Source organism: Pangasianodon hypophthalmus, chromosome 15 (genome assembly GCF_027358585.1).
Source record: "Pangasianodon hypophthalmus isolate fPanHyp1 chromosome 15, fPanHyp1.pri, whole genome shotgun sequence".
Lineage (NCBI taxonomy): Eukaryota > Metazoa > Chordata > Actinopteri > Siluriformes > Pangasiidae > Pangasianodon > Pangasianodon hypophthalmus.
In genome coordinates this window covers 15,967,994-15,988,969 of record NC_069724.1, presented here as the reverse complement: position 1 = coordinate 15,988,969, position 20,976 = coordinate 15,967,994, and the positions used below count along the sequence as shown (strand labels likewise).

Here is a 20,976-nt window from a genome sequence, read left to right as displayed (position 1 = left end):
TTTTTTTAATGTGAAAAACATAAAAAGAATCCTCATATTCACGATGCATAACATGATCTTCAACTTTTGTAAGATTTTCTTTATGCAAAAACATGGTGTGTTAGTAAGTGGCTTAGTTTGTTCATTCCCCCTACTGAAATGAATAGATAACTGAATTAACTTGGAATTCCTTTTACAGGGACTTCCAGGACCTCAAGGAGCCATCGGACCCCCAGGAGAGAAGGTAACGTGTGTGTTTTTGTGTCTGTGTGTGTGTGTGTGTGTGTGTGGATTTTCATGGATCAACATTGTGTGAAAGAATGAATACCGAATATAAGAATGGATCCTTGCTGTATTTCTACATCTTTACAGGGTCCAACAGGGAAACCAGGATTACCAGGCATGCCAGGAGCTGATGGACCTCCGGTCAGTGTGAAGTACACACACACACACACACACACACACACACACACACACACAGGGTCACCCATGAAAGGAAGGTCCAGCTTCACATAATGTAGTTTACAACAAACAGTTTTTTGTGGGTGACTGATATCAGAGTAACAGAAAGTACATAATATAGAGAGAAAGGAATGGACATGCTTTTAATCTGAGTATGTGAATATGTTCCAACATTATGTAGTTACATACAGTACATATATGAACTATGCCTTAGTATTATAACATAAATATATAAACCATGTGTTAATGATGGAACTTGTATATAAACTGTCTGCGTTAAAATGTCTACATAATTTACGTCTACACATTTAATTATAAGTTGCACATATAGCATATCTGAGAGATTTATAGTTATTATATACAACTGTGAATATATTTGTCTAATCAGTAATCTCACTGTTTCCACACACACACACATACAGGGTCACCCAGGAAAGGAAGGTCCAGCTGGTGAGAAAGGTCACCTGGTAAGAAAAATCTGATTTATATTCGCTCTCTGTCATATGATGATCTAAAGTCTGATATGATCACTTATTATTCTTTCTCTCTTTCCTTCTCTCTCTCAGGGACCACCTGGAGCACAAGGACCAATTGGATATCCTGGCCCCCGAGGTGTGAAGGTAAGTGCTCTTATGATGAATCGTGATAATCTCCCAGAATTCTAGACTGTGCTGGTCTGACCTCTTCCAGCCCAGTAAAAAGATAGCTTAGCAGTTATCTGTCTGTACAAACCAAAAGATTTCTCTTTTGTTCAGGCAAGACCAGTGTAGATGTTTGTAATGATTGACAATTCTATATTTAATGAAAAAGAAGAGATTTAAGAGTGGGCCAAGTTTCAGAATGAGATGACTGACTGATAAACTCAAATAAATCAATTACTTCAAGATATAGCTACCAAAGTTGGTTCTCCTCCTGAATTATGTGGTGTATTCGTTTTTTTTTTCGTAATGGCTTCTGCACGTAGGCGTTGTTTTGACTTGTTGACGCGTTGATTAATTGTAGTACTGACAGTAGTGTTGGATGCAGTTCAATTGATTAATATTAATGTGCTCGTTCTAGTAAGTTATTGTTTCTATAGTAAAAGTGTACACAGTGACTTGTATAACGCACAGTCTACATAATCTAAGGCTAGTGATAAATGGATTAAAAAATATGTTGTTTAAGAAAGAAAAAATGTTTAATTGTTAATTTGGTGAAGCTTTCTGTAAGGAGATATGTAGTTAAAGTTTATGTAAGGAGTCTCTGGTGTCAGCCGTTTGTAAAAGTCCAATTTGTAAGTTTTCCAGTACAGAAGAGTTACATCACACCATCCTGGCAGTAATTGTTTTCCTACAACAGCATGCATAGTGGTGTTTTATTCCTTACTTACGTACTACCATATAAAACCAGATAAATGAACTACGGATCTTGGTTTGTATGGTTTTGGATTGACTAGGAGCTTTATTTGCACGTTCTTTATTCTTTAATCTTAACCTCTGTTTCTCTCTCTCTCTAGGGTGCTGATGGAGTTCGGGGGTTAAAAGGAAACAAGGGTGAAAAGGTACAGTGTGCCTTCATGTCATGTCTGTCTACTTTATGCACTAAACCAAAAGGTCTTTAATTTGTCAAAACTGCACTATTTGTTCTTTCTTATATTTAAAAAAACGATGCACACATCCACCTCCCCTCTTTTACTACGTTCCCTCAGGGAGAAGATGGATTCCCTGGATTTAAAGGAGATATGGGTATCAAGGGTGACCGGGTAAGTTGTTTATTATGTTGTTTATGTCTGGTATGTTGTTGCTGTTAATTAAGCACATTGGCACACAAGCTATATTTGATATAGTAAAGCAAGTCTGAAAAAAATCTACAGGATACATGAACCTAATAAACTGGAAATCCAGTTTACCTTGTACCTTACCTACATCCATTTGCCCCTTTTATCGGGTAGACCTACCTCACAAGGCTTGGAAATGTGTGTCACACATTCCACCAAACTTGTAGAGTTATGAATATTAGCAGAGTTAAAGCACATGATAGCTAGCCAACCTTATCATTTGAGATATTTTCTACTATCAGTCTATGTTCAATTAAGATCATATGTCTTGTTCTTTAGGAGTTATAGCTTTAATCGTGTTGCAAGCAGGACTGGGTGCAGGTCTGAATGAGCTCAGTATCAGCTTCAAAGCTTGGTTACCTTTATTTACTGAGTTTCATATTACTGTTAGTTTTGTTACAATGAATTGATTAAAAATGCCTGAGGAAAATGAAATCGCTAACTTAACGAAAGACAATTGTGTTAATGTAATCATGTATCTGTCTGTTTATGAATGGCACATTAACTTCCAATGATATGTAATTTTTAAAATGCTTTACAGATATGCAGTCAAGCCACATGCAAAATATAAAATTAGGAAAATAAGCTAAGAAGGATGGATCTATATTTGTAAAGTTCTTTATGTTTAGAGCTCTCCATCAGCATGTCATGCATTTGTAATTTTCACAACAAAAACCAGAATACAGTATTTACATCCAGTGTTTTAAGGTAGCTTTTAATGTGAACAACGGGTTCAAGCAGAAAATATGGCAGATCAGTCCCACAATGCAATGCAACGTGATGTTGATTCCCAAGACCCAACTGATTCCCAAGCTACTTTGTAACTTAATGCACAGTGTGTCAGCCAACCTTGAGCTCGTTTATCAATGAAAAATAGCTGTGATATAACCACCACTGCGCAGATATTATTTGGGTGGTGGATCCTTCTGACCAGCAACAGTGACATGGTAGAGTGTGAGGCAGTGATACAGCATCAGTGCTGCACATTTTAAACACTGTGTTCACTTACTAGACACTTTATTAGACACACGTAAATACTAATTAATTTTAATTATCAACTAGCCCTTTATCAGTATCACTTTCTGGCCACAACAGCTCTATCGACTAGATTTTTGTGTTCTCAACCGAGCAATGCAACACTTTAGTACACTTCAGTAATATGTGTGTGTGTGTGTGTGTGTGACTCAGGGTGAGATTGGACCTGCAGGACCCAGAGGAGAGGATGGTCCTGAGGGACCTAAAGGACGAGCAGGACTTCCTGGAGATGCTGGACCTCTTGGACCAAATGGAGAGAAGGTGTGTGTGTGTGTGTGTGTGTGTGTGTGTGTGTGAGAGAGAGAGAGAGAGAGATTAGTTAATGCAGTAACCTCCTTCAGTAGTAAGCTTGTGTATCTCTGTTTCTCTGTTCAGGTAAAACATGTGAAATGTACTTACTTTTGATCTTGTTCTTGTTGTCTTGTTCTGTTTTGTATGTTTTGAAATTAGCTACATCACAGTTTTCTCTTGAACAGTTCTTCATTTACAAACAAAATGGCACAATCAAACTTTTACATAAGCTTATGGGTAACTACACTCCGATAGAGTGAACATTAAATGTAGCTGTGTATTTCTATATTTTATATTCCTATCACATAAAAAAAAATTCTTTTTTTTTTTAATTTATTTCCTCACAGTAATGTTTACTTGTAGATGATATTTAGATGGGATCTGATGAAAATGATAGGGTGTATTAAAAACAGTAAGTTATAATGAAAACAGTGTAGGCTATACAATTAAAAATACATCAAGGTGTATAGTAATGTGTGTATAATCTGACTGTGGCCTCCTGATTTGGAATCTGCTTATTTATATGTCTATTTGTTTGTATTCTATTAGGGCAAGCTTGGTGTTCCAGGATTGCCAGGTTATCCTGGAAGACAAGGGCCAAAGGTAAGTTTTGTGGATCTCGTTGCCTCTCATCTCTTTTTCCTTGGCATAATGGACATGTTTTTTCTCATTCTCTATTTCTCTCCTTTACAGGGTTCTCAAGGATTCCAAGGGTTCCCAGGAGCCAATGGAGAAAAGGGAGCAAGGGTATGACAGTATGATGATCACTCCACACACTCCCACACACTCAACATGCCTACCAAACCAATACATTCAATATAAACTAATACAAATGCTGTGATTAATACTGTCTCTAACTGTTTTTCGTGTTTATCTCTGTCTTTCTGTAGGGAATAGCTGGAAAGCCTGGACCACGAGGACAGCGAGGACCTACTGTAAGATTCTACTTACAACAGCAACACATGCACACAGATGAAGTTTAGCCCGGGAAATTGGTAAAAGGATACAGTGCTCATCCTTCCATCTTTCTGTCTCTCTCTTTCTTCAGGGCCCTCGTGGAGAAAGAGGCCCCAGGGGACCCACAGGAAAACCAGGACCAAAGGTGACTAACTTTTAATTTCACTAGAGACATGTATCAGAGTTCACATAAAGTATAAACCATTTTCATCCACCTCTTTTTCTGCTAATTGTGAATGGATGGTTCAACACATGGATGAAAATTGTCAGAGAAACTGAGAACAGGCATTCTTTCCAGATCAAACTGTGTATATGTGAGTGACGGCTATGCTGCGTCTTGTTGTGAGCTGCTACTTTAACAAGGCTTCATGCAATAAATGATGTGCAGAACAGCAGTTCACATTGTTATTCACAGTGTCATACTACTCATTTTTTTATTTAATTTTCTAGTACACATCATTTTTCATTGTTGCTACGTAGCTTATGCAAAGCAGACAGCGAATGAAAAAGAAATAAAATTTTCACAGATGTTGAAAGATTACAGATCACTACAGATCGAGCAATCTCTTATTCTACTCAACTTTTCTATCTCTAAATTAATTAAATTCAATGTTAAGATCAGTGTGTGAATATGGGTCAACTGCATAATGTTTTTTTTTGTCATGGTTACATCCCACCAGGCTTGCTTACAGAACATTGAAAAAGAACTAGAATTAAATCTTTGACTGGATATACTTTAGAGATGTCCCAATACAAAAAATATTAATGCACCCCTGACAGCCAGTGAAAAGTTTAATCTGTGGGTGTTTTCTGTGGAATAAACTATGACATCAACTGATATTTTGAATTAATTATGATATATGTTCCAATTTCCGCAATCATCAAAACTGCATATCATACTGAATGTTACAGTCCCCTCTGAAAGTATTGGAACAGCAAGGCCATTTCGTTTGGATTCTCAAACCCAAATGTCTTCAGTGTATTGCAAAAAGCAGAAGAACTGGCCATGCTGTTCCAGTACTTTTGGACGGGACTGTTTGTTACTATGGTGATGTATGTGCTTTTTTCACACGCTATTTAATACACTTATCTGATTGTGTATGTAGCCACAGTTGTGGTGGTAACAGGGGAAGGTTTGTGCTGTCCACGAAAGCAGCTAACACTGCTTAATGAACCATATGTACTGTACTAGTTTTACATGCTAATTAGTACAGTAGTATGGGGGTTGGGATTGAGCCTATGACTCTCTGTGTTTAGCTACAGCTCTTTAATTATGTGATCTTGTGGCTCTTCTTTAGACCAGTATTTGACGGGAATCACACATTTGTTTTCTTTTTTTGGAATTTTGCTTAGAATTTGTGAGACATTGTACAGAAAACATGGATATAGTGAATCTAGGCCTTTAGACATGATTATTAAAGATACCAGGGGAAAAAACATAAATATAAATGGTGTACACTGTTCCCTTCCTCATTCCTCTTTGCTTCTCCACAGGGCACCTCAGGAAGCGATGGACCTCCAGGACCACCTGGTGAACGGGTATGAATTTACAATACTTTTTGTACAGCTTACTGATCAGCAATACATTTCTATCCAACGATTCCAAATAAACTGCTCACATATACAGTAGCCTCATAAATCTGCTTAAAATCTAGGAGCTCCCATTATTATACTTATAAGCTGGATGCTGATGCCATCCCATATCCAGCTTCATATTTGTTCATAAATATTTTACAATGTGTAATCTAGGCACATTGTAGAGAGCAAGCCAAAGAGTAGACAAAGAACAATGAATAGCTGATTAGAACTATAGTGACAGTGACCTCTGCTGGTGGGGAGGGGTACTGTCTGGGGTGTACTGAGCTGCATACAAAGGTAACTAGTAATTGATAAAGTTTAATAAATGTGTGGGACGTGTGTGTGTTCTGCAGGGTCTGCCAGGACCTCAGGGATCAACTGGATTCCCTGGACCTAAAGGGCCTCCTGTGAGTGACATTTGCAATAGAAATGAACATGGAATGGAAAATGAAATGGTCGTTTTTCACGTTTGCATGTTTTACATGTTTTTTCTCTCATCTGTCCATTGTCTCTGTTTTTCAGGGACCACCTGGAAAAGACGGACTGCCCGGGCACCCTGGCCAGAGAGGAGAGACAGTAAGCCATGCCCCACACACACACACACACACACACACACACACACACACACACAATAGAAGGTGTATTCTAATCACCAAGAATGCATTTTGATAAAAGTTTACCTTACCATGTCTTCAATCCCACCCATTTTACGAGACACAATTATCCCATTCATCCCCCTGTTCACCTGTCTTTACACTCTCTCCATCTTTCCCTACACCTTTCATCCATCTGTCCTCCAGACTTTCAGAATCAGAATTCTCAGAATCAGAATTAATCGCCAAGTGTGTGCGCAGACACACAAGGAATTTGTTGTGGTTTTTTTAAGGTGCTCTTGGTACATACATACATACATACATACATACATAAGACTTAACAAAAAAAAATAATAATGTGTATGAATCTGGAACAGAAGATTTATGTACAGATTTATGCATAATTAGAGATGGAGGATGAATTACGGAAATGAATTACAAAAACACAGGTAATGATTCATGTGTTAGCTGTTTAAGCTGGAGATGGCATGGGGGAAAAAACTGTTTTTATGCCTAGATGTTCTAGTGCACAGAGGTCTATAAGTTTCCTATATCTATAAGTGCACAGAGATCTATAAGTTTCCCTCTATAAGTATCCAAACATTCCCTCTATAAGTTCCTCCACCTGTTCAATCACCTGTACCACCATGTTTTCATTCCTCACTCATGGACATGTCCTTTCCTCAGGGTTTCCAAGGAAAGACTGGACCTCCCGGGCCTCCAGGTGTGCTAGGACCTCAAGTGAGTGTACACATCCACATACACACACACACACACACACAAGCAGATGCATTCTGATCACCAAGAATGCATTTTGATAAAGTTGCATTAAACTATATCTAAGCTATCTATAACTACAGCTTCCCTGTCCTGCTAGTGACTGCTAGTTCAGTGCAGTTCTGTTACAGCTGAGGCTAATGTGTAATACTACATTACCTATTTCTCACTGTGTAGGGAGCAACAGGTGAAACTGGACCAATGGGAGAGCGAGGCCATCCCGGACCTCCAGGACCACCAGGTGAACAAGGTCTGCCCGGACCTGCTGGTAAAGAGGGAGCCAAGGTGAGAACACACACATGTGCATGCATCAGAACAACCACACTCATATGCATATAAACAGTGTGTACTAAAGACCCTGGTCTTCTGTGAAATTAACAAGATTTCATGCTTAATATGCAGACAGGGTATAAATACTAGTTCTATGTCTCATAAACTCTCATAACTTTTAATACCACTTAAATTATACAAGTATGTTTTCTCCACATTTGCGTGGATTTCTTCCGTGTTCTCTGGTTTCCTGCCACTTCCCAAAAAAATGGTTGTAGGTGGATTGTCTATGCCAAATTGCCCAATGCATGAATAAGTGTGTGAATGTGTGTGTGCATGGAGCCCTGCAATATACTGGCATCCCATTCAGGGTTTGTCCCTGCCTCACTCCCAGTGTTCCTGACATCCACCACAACCTGACCAGGATACAGCGCTTACCTGAATGAATGAATACAATTATTACAAATTTGCAAATTACAAATTTAATACACACTTTGTAGAAGGATCCAAAGTCTAGTTCACCACCAAGCACTGATTTTATTTTATCAAATTCAAAGTTCTAGTTATTTGATGTCTACTAATCAAGAATAATGTGTTTAAAATTTACACTATCCTTCTTTTAGCTCTAAATCCTCAGATGAAAATGTATGTCAGTATTTCCTCCTTACATCATTTGCATTATTTTGCTAAACACATATTGTTGACAGCACATATTTTAACTCAAATAGAACAAATGGACACTCCTTACACACTGGTAATTGTCAACTCTTAATGAATAACACCTTGTACTGACCGAGTATGGTTTCCTATGTGTTATACACTATCATGAATACTGCTTTCAGTGAAGAACAGGGTTTGTTTTGTTTGCCTTATAGTAACAGTGATATAATAACAGTGATGTAATCTTTTTTTGACAGTAAATAATCATTAATAATTTTGACAAGAACCATCATATGGTTTTGAATAAAAAAGCACAGTTCTTGGTAGTCTAGCCAGACTTTCTTAACAACCAAGCAGAAGACTTAAATGAGGTGAACCTTATTTTGATTTGTAGGCATATACAAATTTACCTGATTCCCTCTGTTGTGGGTGTGTGTGTGTGTGTGTGTGTGTGTATATATTTAGGGAGATCCAGGTCCAGCAGGCCCTGCTGGTAAAGATGGACCCCAAGGACTGCGAGGTTTTCCTGGAGAGAGAGGTTTACCTGGGCCTGTTGTGAGTGACATTTACAACAATCAGTTTTAATTTCATACCAGTGCAATTATAACCTTTATTGTAAAATATCCAATATAAGTTAGAGTTTAGTTTATTTGAAAATAACAAGCAAGATTACATCATGTCAAAAACAAAATTATAAACTTATTTCCATTGTGACCCTCAACGTTTAAACTATAAAGCATCCAAAATACCATTCTAAACACATATAAAAGATATAACCCATATAAAAGCATTTATTCAGCATATGGTTACAATATCGTAAAGATGTTATTTGCAAATAATGTATTAAATCTAACTAAATTAAGATCAGCTACACTATATCTCGTGTTGTAGACGTGTCTCTCACTAACATGGGAAAAATAGTTTGCCAGGTAATTTGGAGACTTATTATTAAATATCCTGTGCACCATGTTTAGCCTGAGCTGAACTGCTCTGATTTCCACCAGAAGCCAGTTCTTTAAATTCACTTTTTCCAACATGGTTCTGGGGTTTTCCTTAGAAACACTCTAATGAGCTTATTTTGTGATACTTTGTGGTCATTTATGTTTTTTATGGTAATTTACAGTTTATGTGGGGTTTAGGGTTAGGGTGTTCTGCTTGGGAATCCTCGAGATGCTATATGTGTCTGCATATGTGTGAGTGTAAATAATAGATGGAGAAAATGTGGCATTAAAAAGTTTATTGTTTTTGATCTACAAAGACTAGTCATTTATTACATTTATGTCATTTGGCTGGTGCTTTTATCCAAAGCAGCTTTACAACTGAGACATATAACAGCTTGATGGTGCTGGGATTTGAACTTCTGATCAGTTTGCCAATTGCCTTAATCACTGAGCCACCACCTTTTTTTGGGTTCATTGCTGAAATCGAGCAAAGTTTTATGATGAAAAAAATTAGTGTTCTATTGTTAATAAAAATAGCATTGTTAAAATGGTATGTAAAATATTAACGCAACGTTGTTCCATTGTAAGCAGTTTTTAACCAGATGGAACATCCACACTTCATAATTTGCTTAAGGAATAATATAAAAATGTCATAACATTCCTAATATTTGAATTTCAACTTTTTACATATGCATATATAAACACACGGTCAGCTCTAAAGAAAGTGTAATATTTTAGTAATGATTGAAAATAATTAAAAAGCACCAAATCAGCTTCGCATCAAAAAATGAAAATACATTTTTTTAAAAAGAAAAAAAAGTTGATCATTTTTGAACACAGTGATCAATACAATTGCCATTTGTATAATTTCTCAACAAACTATTTCTTCACATCAGCTACACATCTAAACATGGAAATAAAGCATTAAAATAGAAAATATATATATATATATATATATATATATATATATATATATATATATATATATATATATATATATTTATAATTTTTTTTTCTGCAGGGAACTGCAGGTTTGAAAGGGAATGAAGGACCACCGGGTCCACCTGGACCTGCTGTGAGTAAACATAATATCTCTCCATCTATCTTTCTTTTTCTCTCTCCCTCTATCATTCTCTCGCTGTCTTTCTCTCTATTTCCAGTGCATCTTTTATATTCACTGTTTTACTTCCTGTTTCCTTTTTTGTCCTCTGCTCTACACAGTGGCTCTTCAGTAAGTAAATATGTACAGGTTTGTCTATTATTCCTCTCTCTCTCTCTCTCTCTCTCTCTCTCTTTTCTCTCACTCAATCTCTCACTCTGTCTTTAAATAATCAATATTTCTCACTCGACACATATGCCATGGTCAGTAAGCACCTGGCATGTTCAGTGGTAAAAACTTGACATTGATATTATAATAATGTTCCATTCTAAACAAAGACTTTTCCAACATGACTACTTCTAATTTACTCTAATTTTTCAACATGTATTACCAGTTACTCAATTTCCTATCTCTCTTTGTCTCTTTTCTTCCAGGGTTCACCTGGTGAGAGAGGTCCTGCTGGTCCGACAGGTCCCACTGGACCCCCTGGACGCCCAGGACCTCAGGGACCCCCAGGGCCTGCTGGAGAGAAAGGTGGACCGGTGAGTAGCACTTGTGCATATTTCCTGTTATAGCAACTAAACCCCAGCCCTAAGCTTAAACTTGAGACCCCTTATATTATGGCTTACTCCTATCTTTTGTTAAAATTTTATAATTCCTACTGAATAATCCCTGAATCCTAACCCCTAACCCTGAAGCCTTAATCCCTGACCCCTAAACCCTGAAAACTTAATTCCTATCTCTGGATTGATATTCCCTAAATCAAATTCTAAAACTGACCCTGACTTCTAGTTCCTAAACTCTAACCTCTAACCATAATCCCAAACCCGGAACCCCCCAAAATCTTTTTGTGTGTCTGAGCACTAATCACAGTACTTACAGATCATTCAATCTTGTTGTTTATTTCTTCAGGGAGAAAAAGGACCTCAAGGCCCTGCTGGTAGAGATGGTATTCAGGGTCCTGTTGGTTTGCCTGGTCCTGCTGGACCTCTTGGACCTCCAGGAGAAGATGGTGATAAGGTATGGCAGCTCTAAAGGACCAAAATTCTTATTTGCCTTTATTTTTAATTACCCCGTAATTTATCCACACTGATCCCTTTTACAGTAGAAATATCTTTTATTTGACAGGGCGAGATCGGTGAGCCTGGTCAGAAAGGTAGCAAAGGAGATAAAGGAGAGCAAGTGAGTCTATTTAATTTTTTTCTGCTTGTTCCATCCTCCTTTACCTGCAGGTCATGGTTATGAATATGAATGCAAATGCAACAGCCTAAACAGCTTTGTTTTCAATTATATCTCTTTGTGTTTTTCCTTTCTCTTCTTTTTTTCTCTTCAGGGACCTCCTGGGCCAACTGGCCCCCAAGGCCCAATTGGTGCACCTGGTCCTGCTGTGAGTATTATTCATCTATTTATTTATTGCATATCTCAGCATCTTCATAAATTTATAATATGCTATTCAGAATGATTTTATTAACAGGCTCATACAAATAAAAGTCATACAAAAAAGTCATACAGATAAGTTTGTAATAATATTATCGCAAATGTCATAACATATGATGTCCAGCATTGCAGTTTCACTTATGCACTTTATGCCAATTTCCTGAAAAGATCAGGAAAGCATTTCTTTCCTTTCTCTGTAACTGGCGTTTGAGATTCTCATTTGAGATACACTACCAGTTAAAAGTTTGGTCACACCTGCTTAGGTCTTCATTTGGACTATTTCTAATATTTAAGATCAATAATGAATGCATTAGCACTTTGAAATAACACACAGACTTATACAGTGACCATGTAAAGTGATAAACAAATAAAAATTATTTTAGATTTTAAACTCTACACAGTATTCCTGATGAAGATGATGATTTACACACTTCACAACCAGCTTCATGAGGGAGCTTCACCCAAATACACTGACCACTTGTTGCTTTTCCAGAGTTCTAAATGAAAAACTACTTATTTGAGAAATCATTTAAAGTTAAACTAAAAGCTACTTCTTTTAGGTAAACGCTACTTACTAAAAATAGGTTTTGATTGAGAAAAAATGTACACGAGCATGTACACAACTTCAATATTTACATTAGTCTTAGAATTGTATTTCAAACATAAATAAATTGTCTTTGAGACTATTAAATATTCAGTCGTGTGTCCAAGATTTTAACTGGTATTGTAATTAACCAAAAAAAATGTAAACCACTATCTACACTTGCTTAGTTGACAAAAAAACTTGTATCTGTAATGCGCTGCTTCTCTATTTTCTGACATTACACCAGATCTGTAATAACAGATCTTATGTTTCTATCCAACTTTCTCTCTCTTTCTCCCTGCGTTCCTCTTTAGGGAGCTGATGGAGAGCCTGGTCCTAGAGGACAGCAGGGCTTGTTTGGGCAAAAAGGAGATGAGGGGCCACGAGGATTCCCTGGACCACCGGGACCTGTTGGCCTTCAGGTGGGAATGTGCTCACACATATAATTGTTATCTCATGGCAACTAACACTTAATATTGATTACTGTCCCCACTGCATTTAATAAATCAGAACAAACTTTTAGTAAAGAATGAAGAAAGAACTTAGTAAAGAATGATGGCATTTGTTATTAACTTCTGGTTCCTTTTGCACACAGGGTTTGCCTGGACCTCCTGGTGAGAAAGGAGAAACTGGAGACGTTGGTCACATGGTAAGAAGAAATATACTCAAATTTCTGATAGTTTTATAATATTGTATATATTTTAATATAATTGTTTTATAATTGTTTTAGCATTTTAATATAATTAGTTATTTTAAATTCTTTTCCATACTTATCAGTGAATATGTACAATACAACAATACTTGTAGTGCTAAAGAAACAAATGTATATTAAAATAGTTTATTTTTTTATTACACATGTATTATGTATTATTACTTTTGGGTAAGCATGAACTCATTATAATCTTTGCTTTATAATTGTGATAAATTGATTTAGGCTTATCATATTTTATGCTATTAATAAAAATTTAAAGTCGGTCAAATTGACAAAACATAATGGATAATCTTGAGCAGTAGTCTGAATTTAATTCAATCACATCTGTGTGTCTCTTCTTGTCTTCTCTCTCGCTCTCTCTCTCTCTCTCTCTCTCAGGGTCCACCTGGCCCTCCAGGTCCCCGAGGCCCCTCTGGACCCCCAGGAGCCGATGGACCCCAGGGCCCCCCCGGAGGCATTGGAAACCCTGGAGCTGTGGGAGAGAAGGTTTGAAAACTGAATAGCCATTATAAAGAGAATTAAATGTTATTAGAAGAGAACAGGAATACTACCTTATCATATTTCAGTAATCCTGTATGAACACAGCCAAGGCAATTGCTTTTAGATCAGCATGTGAAAAGTAGCCTTAAGATTGTAGTGAAACGTTAAATGTCTATATGCTAAGAGGATTGGAAGTGTCATGGTTGAGTTTCATGTGAGTGACAGTTTCCCAGACAGGTTCTATCTAGAGTTATGGCTAGCAATGTTATCTAGAATAACTTTGTAACATTTACTGACAATTTACTGACCTCCCTCTCTCTCTCTCTCTCACTCTCTCTCTCTCTCTCTGTCTAGGGAGACCCAGGTGAGGCTGGAGAGCCCGGTTTGCAAGGCGACGTTGGTCCTCCGGTATGATACAGCAATCTAAATCTGCAAAAAAGCACACAAAATAAACATAACTGTGCTACATTACACATTTGTAATCTAAATAATTACACAGTATAATTTCTTTGTAAAAGGGCCATCATTACCCTGCACAGTTACAGGCCAATAACAGAATTTGCAGCTATATTTCATATGAGGATTTCTCTAACAGCTCAAAACTTTGCTCTCAGTTTTAGTTAATGTATTCTTGAAAAGTATAATCTGAGTTAGTAATTGCTAAGTGAAAATAAAAACTGTGACCTGGATGGTAACTTCAGACAACTCTGTGTGTGTCAGGGACCAAGAGGAGAGAGAGGAGAGAAAGGAGAAGCCGGTCCTCCTGGCTCTGCTGGTCCACCAGGACCTAAGGGCCCTCCTGGTGATGATGGTCCTAAAGGAAGTCCAGTGAGTTCTGACGCTCATTATTTATCAGAATTACAACAAATTGATTACTTTCTAATTAATAATTCTTCCTAGTTGATTGATATTTTTTAATTTAATGTATTTCTTTTCATTAGAGAAATCAAATGTTTCAGAATAAACAACAAATAAAAAAAATAGAAATATGCACATTTGTAAAAAAAAAAAAAAGAAAAAAAGAAAGAATCTTTACTCAGTGATCTGTTAAATTTACTAAATACATTCAAACTGGTATCTTGTGAATTCATAAATTGATATAGAAGCAATTATTAATATTTTTTATTAATTATTTTGTTTTTTAGGGTCCAAGTGGTTTTCCTGGTGACCCAGGACCTCCTGGAGAGCCTGGTCCCGCTGTATGTTTTATTACTTCATTGACTTGTGTATTCATGTGTTATTATGTGTTAGTAAATTACAGTAAATAATCATTTGTAACGTGACATGACACCAACTATTTTATCAGGGTTTGGATGGTCCTCCTGGTGACAAAGGTGATGACGGAGAGGCTGGTCAGCCTGTGAGTTATCAGCCTGTTAATCATCCAATAGTCGAATATTTCTGAAGTGTAGGTGAAATTATTTTATTAATTTGTGATAATTTGTTTGTATCAGGGATCTCCAGGACCAACTGGTGAATCTGGACCAACTGGACCTCCAGGAAAGAGAGTAAGTAACTTCTGCCTATTGTAGTTCTCTATATGAATCACATCTATCAATTTGTCTGTCTGCCTGTTTGTCTGTGTATCAACATTCATATTTCATTCTCTTGTTCATTCAATTTCTCTATGTTTAGGGTCCTCCAGGAGCGGCAGGACCTGAGGGACGACAGGGAGAGAAAGGAGCTAAGGTAAAGGCCAGCAGCACATTCTCAAAACATAAAAACCTTTAAAGATTTTTTGGTGAAAGTTTATATTTGCATTACGAGACTACTGTGGCCCTGCATCTAACTATTTTTTTCTTTGTCTTTATTTCTCAGGGCGAGCCCGGTCTCGAGGGTCCACAGGGTAAGACAGGTCCTGTTGGACCCCAAGGTGCTCCTGGCAAGCCTGGTTCTGAAGGATTGCGAGGAATCCCTGGCCCAGTAGTGAGTTCCAACGCTCACACACACACACACACATACCTCAGGTGTGCAGGATTGACAAACATATATAAGTGAGATGACTCAGAACCCACACAGACTGGGTTTTCAACACTCTCACATTTGTAGCCGCATCACTGTTTGGCAGAATATATGCAAAACTGAGGCAGAGATGAAGTTCTAATATATTGCAGGGAATTAATTCAGCTGTCTGTTTTTTTTTTCAGGGAGAACAAGGTCTGCCTGGGTCTCCTGGACCTGATGGACCCCCAGGACCTATGGTACCCCCAAAACACCTACCCATTACCACACTTAAATTACTGCAAAAGAGTCTACAAATAACAAATCACCTTCTCTCTCTCTCTCTCTCTCTCTCTCTTTGTCAGGGTCCTCCTGGACTGCCTGGACTAAAAGGAGACACTGGAGTTAAAGGAGAAAAGGTAAGGGCTCCATTCTGAGGATAAAACATACAGATGGGTGACAAATTAAAGGAAAAACCAACGTAAAGAGTCTAGGGCCACCATAAGCTGCCAGACCAGCTTCTGTGTGCCTTGGTATAGAGTCTACAAGTCATTCTTCCAAATGATTCTCTTGTTGGTTTGATGACAGTGGTGGAGACTGCTGTCTAATACTGTCCAATTGCTCCAAAATCTCCCATAGGAGCTCAGTTGGGTTGAGATATGTGAAACCCATAGCTTATGATTTGCATCATTTCCATCCTCAAATCATTCATCCTCAAACCTTTGTGCACTGTGTATGGGTGTGGAGTCATCCTGCTGGAGACCACTCTCATCAGCACAGATCTGTTCCTTCACAGGATAAAGGTGATGAGGCAGAATAACTTTAAATTAATTTATAGACACTCTTAAGAGTTTGATCCTCTATGGGGAGAAGTGTACCCAAACCATGCCAACAAAATGTTTCTCACAGCAAAATAGAGCCGCTGGTTTTTCCTTTAATTTGTCACCTATTTTATGTTTACATGTTTGTGTACACAACTGGACAGTGGCCTGGTCTTTTCCGATCTTCAGCCTCAGATTCCTGTTCTTGGCTGAAAGGAGTGGAACCCAATGTAGTCTTCTGCTATTGTAGCCCATCTGCCTCAAAGTTTGACACATTGTGAGAGCTTTTCTGCTCGCGGCACTTGTAAAGAGTGGTTATTTGAGTACTGTAGCCTTCCTATCAGCTTTTACCAGTCTGACCATTCTCCTCTGATCTCTCTCATCAGTTAGGCGTTTCTCCCCACAGAACTCACTAGATGTTTTTTTTTTAGTTTTCACACCATTCTATGTAAGCTCTACAGCTTTCCCAGCAGATCAGCAGTTTCACATTTTTTTCTCCCGTCTGTTTAAACATTAACAGAAGCTCTTGACCTGTATCTGTATGACTTAATGCATTGTGCTGCTTCTACTTGATTGATTGATCATTCCATGAATGAGCAGGTGTACAATAGTTGTTCCTGTTAAAGTGGTTGGTGAGTGTATGGCATCGTAACTCTTTTGAAAAATAATGCAGTGTTAAGCTGAATATGTCTCAGATTTGGATAATGTGTTTGAGAATAATAAGTATAATAATTAATTTTTTTTTTCTATTAGTTGTCTATATATGTATGCATTTGCTTGTTGTTTATTGTGTGCATTGTGTGTGTTTCAGGGTCATCCAGGTCTAATTGGTTTGATTGGGCCTCCTGGAGAACAGGGAGAGAAAGGAGACAGAGGACTGCCAGGACCACAGGGAACAGCCGGACCTAAAGGAGACACTGTACGATGCACACAAACTACACACACAAATATAGATACAGATAAACTTGTTCACACACATGTTCAGTCAAACATACACACACTCACACCTGAATTCATCCTGAGTCTGCAGGATTCAGGCACTGACGAACACACAAACATCTACAGGAGTAAAAGTTACTATATTATATGTATATATTTTTCATATATTACTAAAAATATACTATGTGACCAAAAGTTTGTGGACACCTGACCATTACACCCATATGTGAGCCTTCCCCAAACTATTGCCACAAAATTGGAAGCACACAATTGTATAGGATTTCTTTGTATGCTGTAGCTTCACAGTTTTCCTTCAATGGAACTAAAGGACCAAAATATGTCTCACCATGATAATGCCCCTCTGCACAAATCAGGGTTCATTAAGACTTGATTTGCCAAGGTTGGTCTGCACAAAGGCCTGACTTCAACCCCACCGAATACCTTTGGGTTGAACTGAAAAACCAATTGCACCCCAGGTCTCCTCGCCCGACATCAGTGCCTGACCTCACTAATGCGTTTGTGGCTGAATGAGCAAATCCCCACAGCCATGCTCCAAAATCTAGTGGAAAGGCTTCCCAGAAGAGTGGAGATAAACAGCAAAGGGAATGAGATGTTCAAAAAGATCTCTGGAATGAAAAAGCACATATGGTTGTGATGGTCAGGTGTCCACAAACGTTTGGCTATTTAGTGTATTTGGAAATGTGAGACAAGCATATAGAGAAATTTTGCAAATGTTTATTCCCACACAGTCCTTATGATGAATAATGCTCTGTATGTCTTTTTGTTCGTTTGCTTGTCTCTCTCTCTCTCTCTCTCTCTCTCTCTGTACAGGGTATTGCCGGCCCTGCTGGACCTCTGGGACCTATTGGACCTCCTGGATTGCCTGTATGTTTTCAGCAAACAATCATTCAGCACCATTCAATCCAAACTTACTGGTTTTTAGATGTATACCTATATGAATGTTTGTTTGTTTGCGTGTGTGTGTGTGTGTTTCTTATGCAGGGCCCCCCTGGTCCTAAAGGAGCTAAAGGATCATCAGTAAGTGTTCTCTCTCAACCATAAATCATATAAAAATGCTTAGGTTTTGGTTTGTGTTTTTAACCTGCATCTGTCTCTCTCTCTTTCTCTGTAGGGTCAAACAGGACCCAAGGGAGAAACAGGAGTACCAGGACCTCCGGGTCCACCGGTCAGTACTAGCATCGCCAGATATTAAATATCTAATTTGACATATATTCTCGTATCCTGTAAAATATGTGCATTTCTGCAATATTTATAATTATCATTTTTGCTTTATTTCATACCAATAAAGTTAACAATCAAGCTCATACCATTCATAATGTTTCATGGAGGCAGTTTGTATGGATCTGCAAATGTGAAAAGCTTGATCACCAATACCACTGCCTCCCAATGCACACCTTAAGGGTCCACCAGGCGATGTCATCCACCCGCTGCCCATCCATTCAAGCCCAAAGAGAGCACGAAGGAACATCGATGCTAGCCAACTGGCAGATGATGCACCTGATGCCAACTACAAGGATTATGAGGATGGTATGGAGGAGATCTTTGGCTCGCTGAACTCCCTCAAGCAGGAGATCGAACAGATGAAGCACCCACTGGGCACCAAGAGCAACCCAGCACGCACCTGCAAAGACCTGCAACTCTGCCACCCTGACTTCCCTGATGGTGGGTGCACACAAACACACACACACACACACACACTTTCCATGCCTTTTTAATATCCCATTTGAATTTCAGTTGTTGCAAACTCAAATGTGAATGCTTTGAATTTGAAACAAACACCTAAATATTATAAAAGGATTGTTGATGGACCATGTAGGTGATGGTCCATAAAGTGGACAGAAGATGTAATAAGGGTGAAATAAAGATTTTTTAAAAAATAAATAAATAAATAATGGTTGTGACACTCTCCCCATTGTAAAATTTTATTGTTGCACCTATACACAATATTTGCATACCCATATTAAATGTAAACAACAATGTAAAAATTACAAGAATTTGTGTTATCAACCTTTGTTTTGTTTTGTGTTTTGTTTCCTTTGTAAAGGCGAGTACTGGATTGATCCAAACCAGGGCTGCTCACGAGATTCTTTCAAGGTTTACTGCAACTTCACAGCTGGAGGAGAGAGCTGTATCTTCCCAGATAAAAAGAGTGAAGGGGTGAGTATTCACCTGAACAATGCCTGCAGGGCCATGGACAAAATCTGTGGTCACAACATAGCTTATAGCTATACCATTACTGACTGCAGCCCAATTTGTCAGCCCCCTCTGTCCCATCCATCAGTGGATTCCCCTATGACCATATTCCCCTATGACCCAGCATAGTAGCTGGAATTTATGGTCGTAAGATTCTCCTATGACCATATTCCCCTATGATATAGCATAGTGGCTAGAACTTTTAAACACCTCACTGTCACTGCTGGGATGATACTGTCAATTTACAGCCAGCTGTGGTGCTGCACTCTAAAACTGACCGTTGATGAAGGGCTAGTTGACAATTGATGAGGGGCTAGATAACAATTAACACAGAACATAAAAAATAGTAGTAGTAGTAGTAGTAGTAGTCACATACATATGGACAATCTGGTCCAATATAAGCCACATTTTGGGAAGCACTCATTAAGACACTCCATCCCCAATGTAACGAAGTTTGTGAAGCCACACTGTACCATATGTAGGCGTATTTTCTTACTGATTACCACTGTTGACTAATGTGTACATGTGTAACTGTAAGATTGTTTCAAACTTCTGTGAGAGCTTTTGTTGCTGGCCGTGTTAGCCACAAATTCTAAAATTTTGTGACTCTGTTTAAGTTGCTACATATTTACATATTCGCCATGGCATTCAATTCAGATATATGAATGCACTTTGACTTTATTAAAAAGTGTACTCCTGAATAAATATGAGTAACACTGTCTATAAGATGTGCTACACCAGAATCAAATATTCAGGAAACAATACAAATCCTTAAACACATCTGTTCAGGACATAAAACATATCTGCTTATGTAATCAAAGACAGGCAATGTTCTGTGCAAAGATATGCAAAGACATGCAATGTTCTCCCTAATATTACATCCCAATTTTAAACATGCAGAAGAAAAACATCATTAATTAATAATTAATGGTTTGCTCTATTCGCTTTGTTGAAAATGATGGTATCAGAAGCATGATAAACACATTGGAGCTGTGTTCTGACCACTGACCATCATGATGCAATTGCGATATCATATGAATAGTGATGTACTGAACAGTGATAGTATCATAAATGATAGTTGGTGATATCTAGCCCTAGGATCAAAACTCTCTGTAGTTAATAAATAACAGCCATGTGGCATAGCGTATCATACTATTTAATAATGCTAATTAATTTTCTATAACATGAACCACTGTTTTCCAACCAAGTCCTCGGATAGCTCCAGATGGCCCATATTTTTACTCTTTTCTAGTTCCCAATACCTCTACAAGATATTTAGTGTTCTTCATTGCTTGGTTCTGATGTGTTAGGAGCTAGGAGAGAAGAAAAACTGTTTGGGGGACCAGAGGATTATTTGCCTCAGGATGCATGTTCTGATTTAAAATGACCTA

At 38.0% G+C, this 20,976-nt stretch overlaps 1 protein-coding gene across 2 annotated transcripts in view; it reads left to right on the top strand.

Moving 5' to 3' along the window:
- The window catches only part of col5a1 (procollagen, type V, alpha 1), a 90,514-nt gene that overhangs the window by 63,150 nt on the left and 6,388 nt on the right, over positions 1-20,976 (top strand). For both annotated transcript variants that reach the window (XM_026929045.3, XM_026929044.3), the window contains exons 24-63: positions 179-223; positions 352-405; positions 864-908; positions 1,008-1,061; positions 1,937-1,981; positions 2,129-2,182; positions 3,446-3,553; positions 4,133-4,186; positions 4,277-4,330; positions 4,474-4,518; positions 4,632-4,685; positions 6,035-6,079; positions 6,472-6,525; positions 6,641-6,694; positions 7,399-7,452; positions 7,666-7,773; positions 8,884-8,973; positions 10,381-10,434; positions 10,893-11,000; positions 11,371-11,478; positions 11,587-11,640; positions 11,792-11,845; positions 12,793-12,900; positions 13,074-13,127; positions 13,569-13,676; positions 14,025-14,078; positions 14,391-14,498; positions 14,816-14,869; positions 14,977-15,030; positions 15,125-15,178; positions 15,306-15,359; positions 15,489-15,596; positions 15,818-15,871; positions 15,977-16,030; positions 17,244-17,351; positions 18,203-18,256; positions 18,374-18,409; positions 18,504-18,557; positions 18,793-19,054; positions 19,437-19,549. In XM_026929045.3, coding sequence (XP_026784846.2) covers positions 179-223; positions 352-405; positions 864-908; positions 1,008-1,061; positions 1,937-1,981; positions 2,129-2,182; positions 3,446-3,553; positions 4,133-4,186; positions 4,277-4,330; positions 4,474-4,518; positions 4,632-4,685; positions 6,035-6,079; positions 6,472-6,525; positions 6,641-6,694; positions 7,399-7,452; positions 7,666-7,773; positions 8,884-8,973; positions 10,381-10,434; positions 10,893-11,000; positions 11,371-11,478; positions 11,587-11,640; positions 11,792-11,845; positions 12,793-12,900; positions 13,074-13,127; positions 13,569-13,676; positions 14,025-14,078; positions 14,391-14,498; positions 14,816-14,869; positions 14,977-15,030; positions 15,125-15,178; positions 15,306-15,359; positions 15,489-15,596; positions 15,818-15,871; positions 15,977-16,030; positions 17,244-17,351; positions 18,203-18,256; positions 18,374-18,409; positions 18,504-18,557; positions 18,793-19,054; positions 19,437-19,549 — 2,886 coding nt within the window. The remainder of the gene's footprint in view (positions 1-178; positions 224-351; positions 406-863; positions 909-1,007; positions 1,062-1,936; positions 1,982-2,128; positions 2,183-3,445; positions 3,554-4,132; positions 4,187-4,276; positions 4,331-4,473; positions 4,519-4,631; positions 4,686-6,034; positions 6,080-6,471; positions 6,526-6,640; positions 6,695-7,398; positions 7,453-7,665; positions 7,774-8,883; positions 8,974-10,380; positions 10,435-10,892; positions 11,001-11,370; positions 11,479-11,586; positions 11,641-11,791; positions 11,846-12,792; positions 12,901-13,073; positions 13,128-13,568; positions 13,677-14,024; positions 14,079-14,390; positions 14,499-14,815; positions 14,870-14,976; positions 15,031-15,124; positions 15,179-15,305; positions 15,360-15,488; positions 15,597-15,817; positions 15,872-15,976; positions 16,031-17,243; positions 17,352-18,202; positions 18,257-18,373; positions 18,410-18,503; positions 18,558-18,792; positions 19,055-19,436; positions 19,550-20,976) is intronic.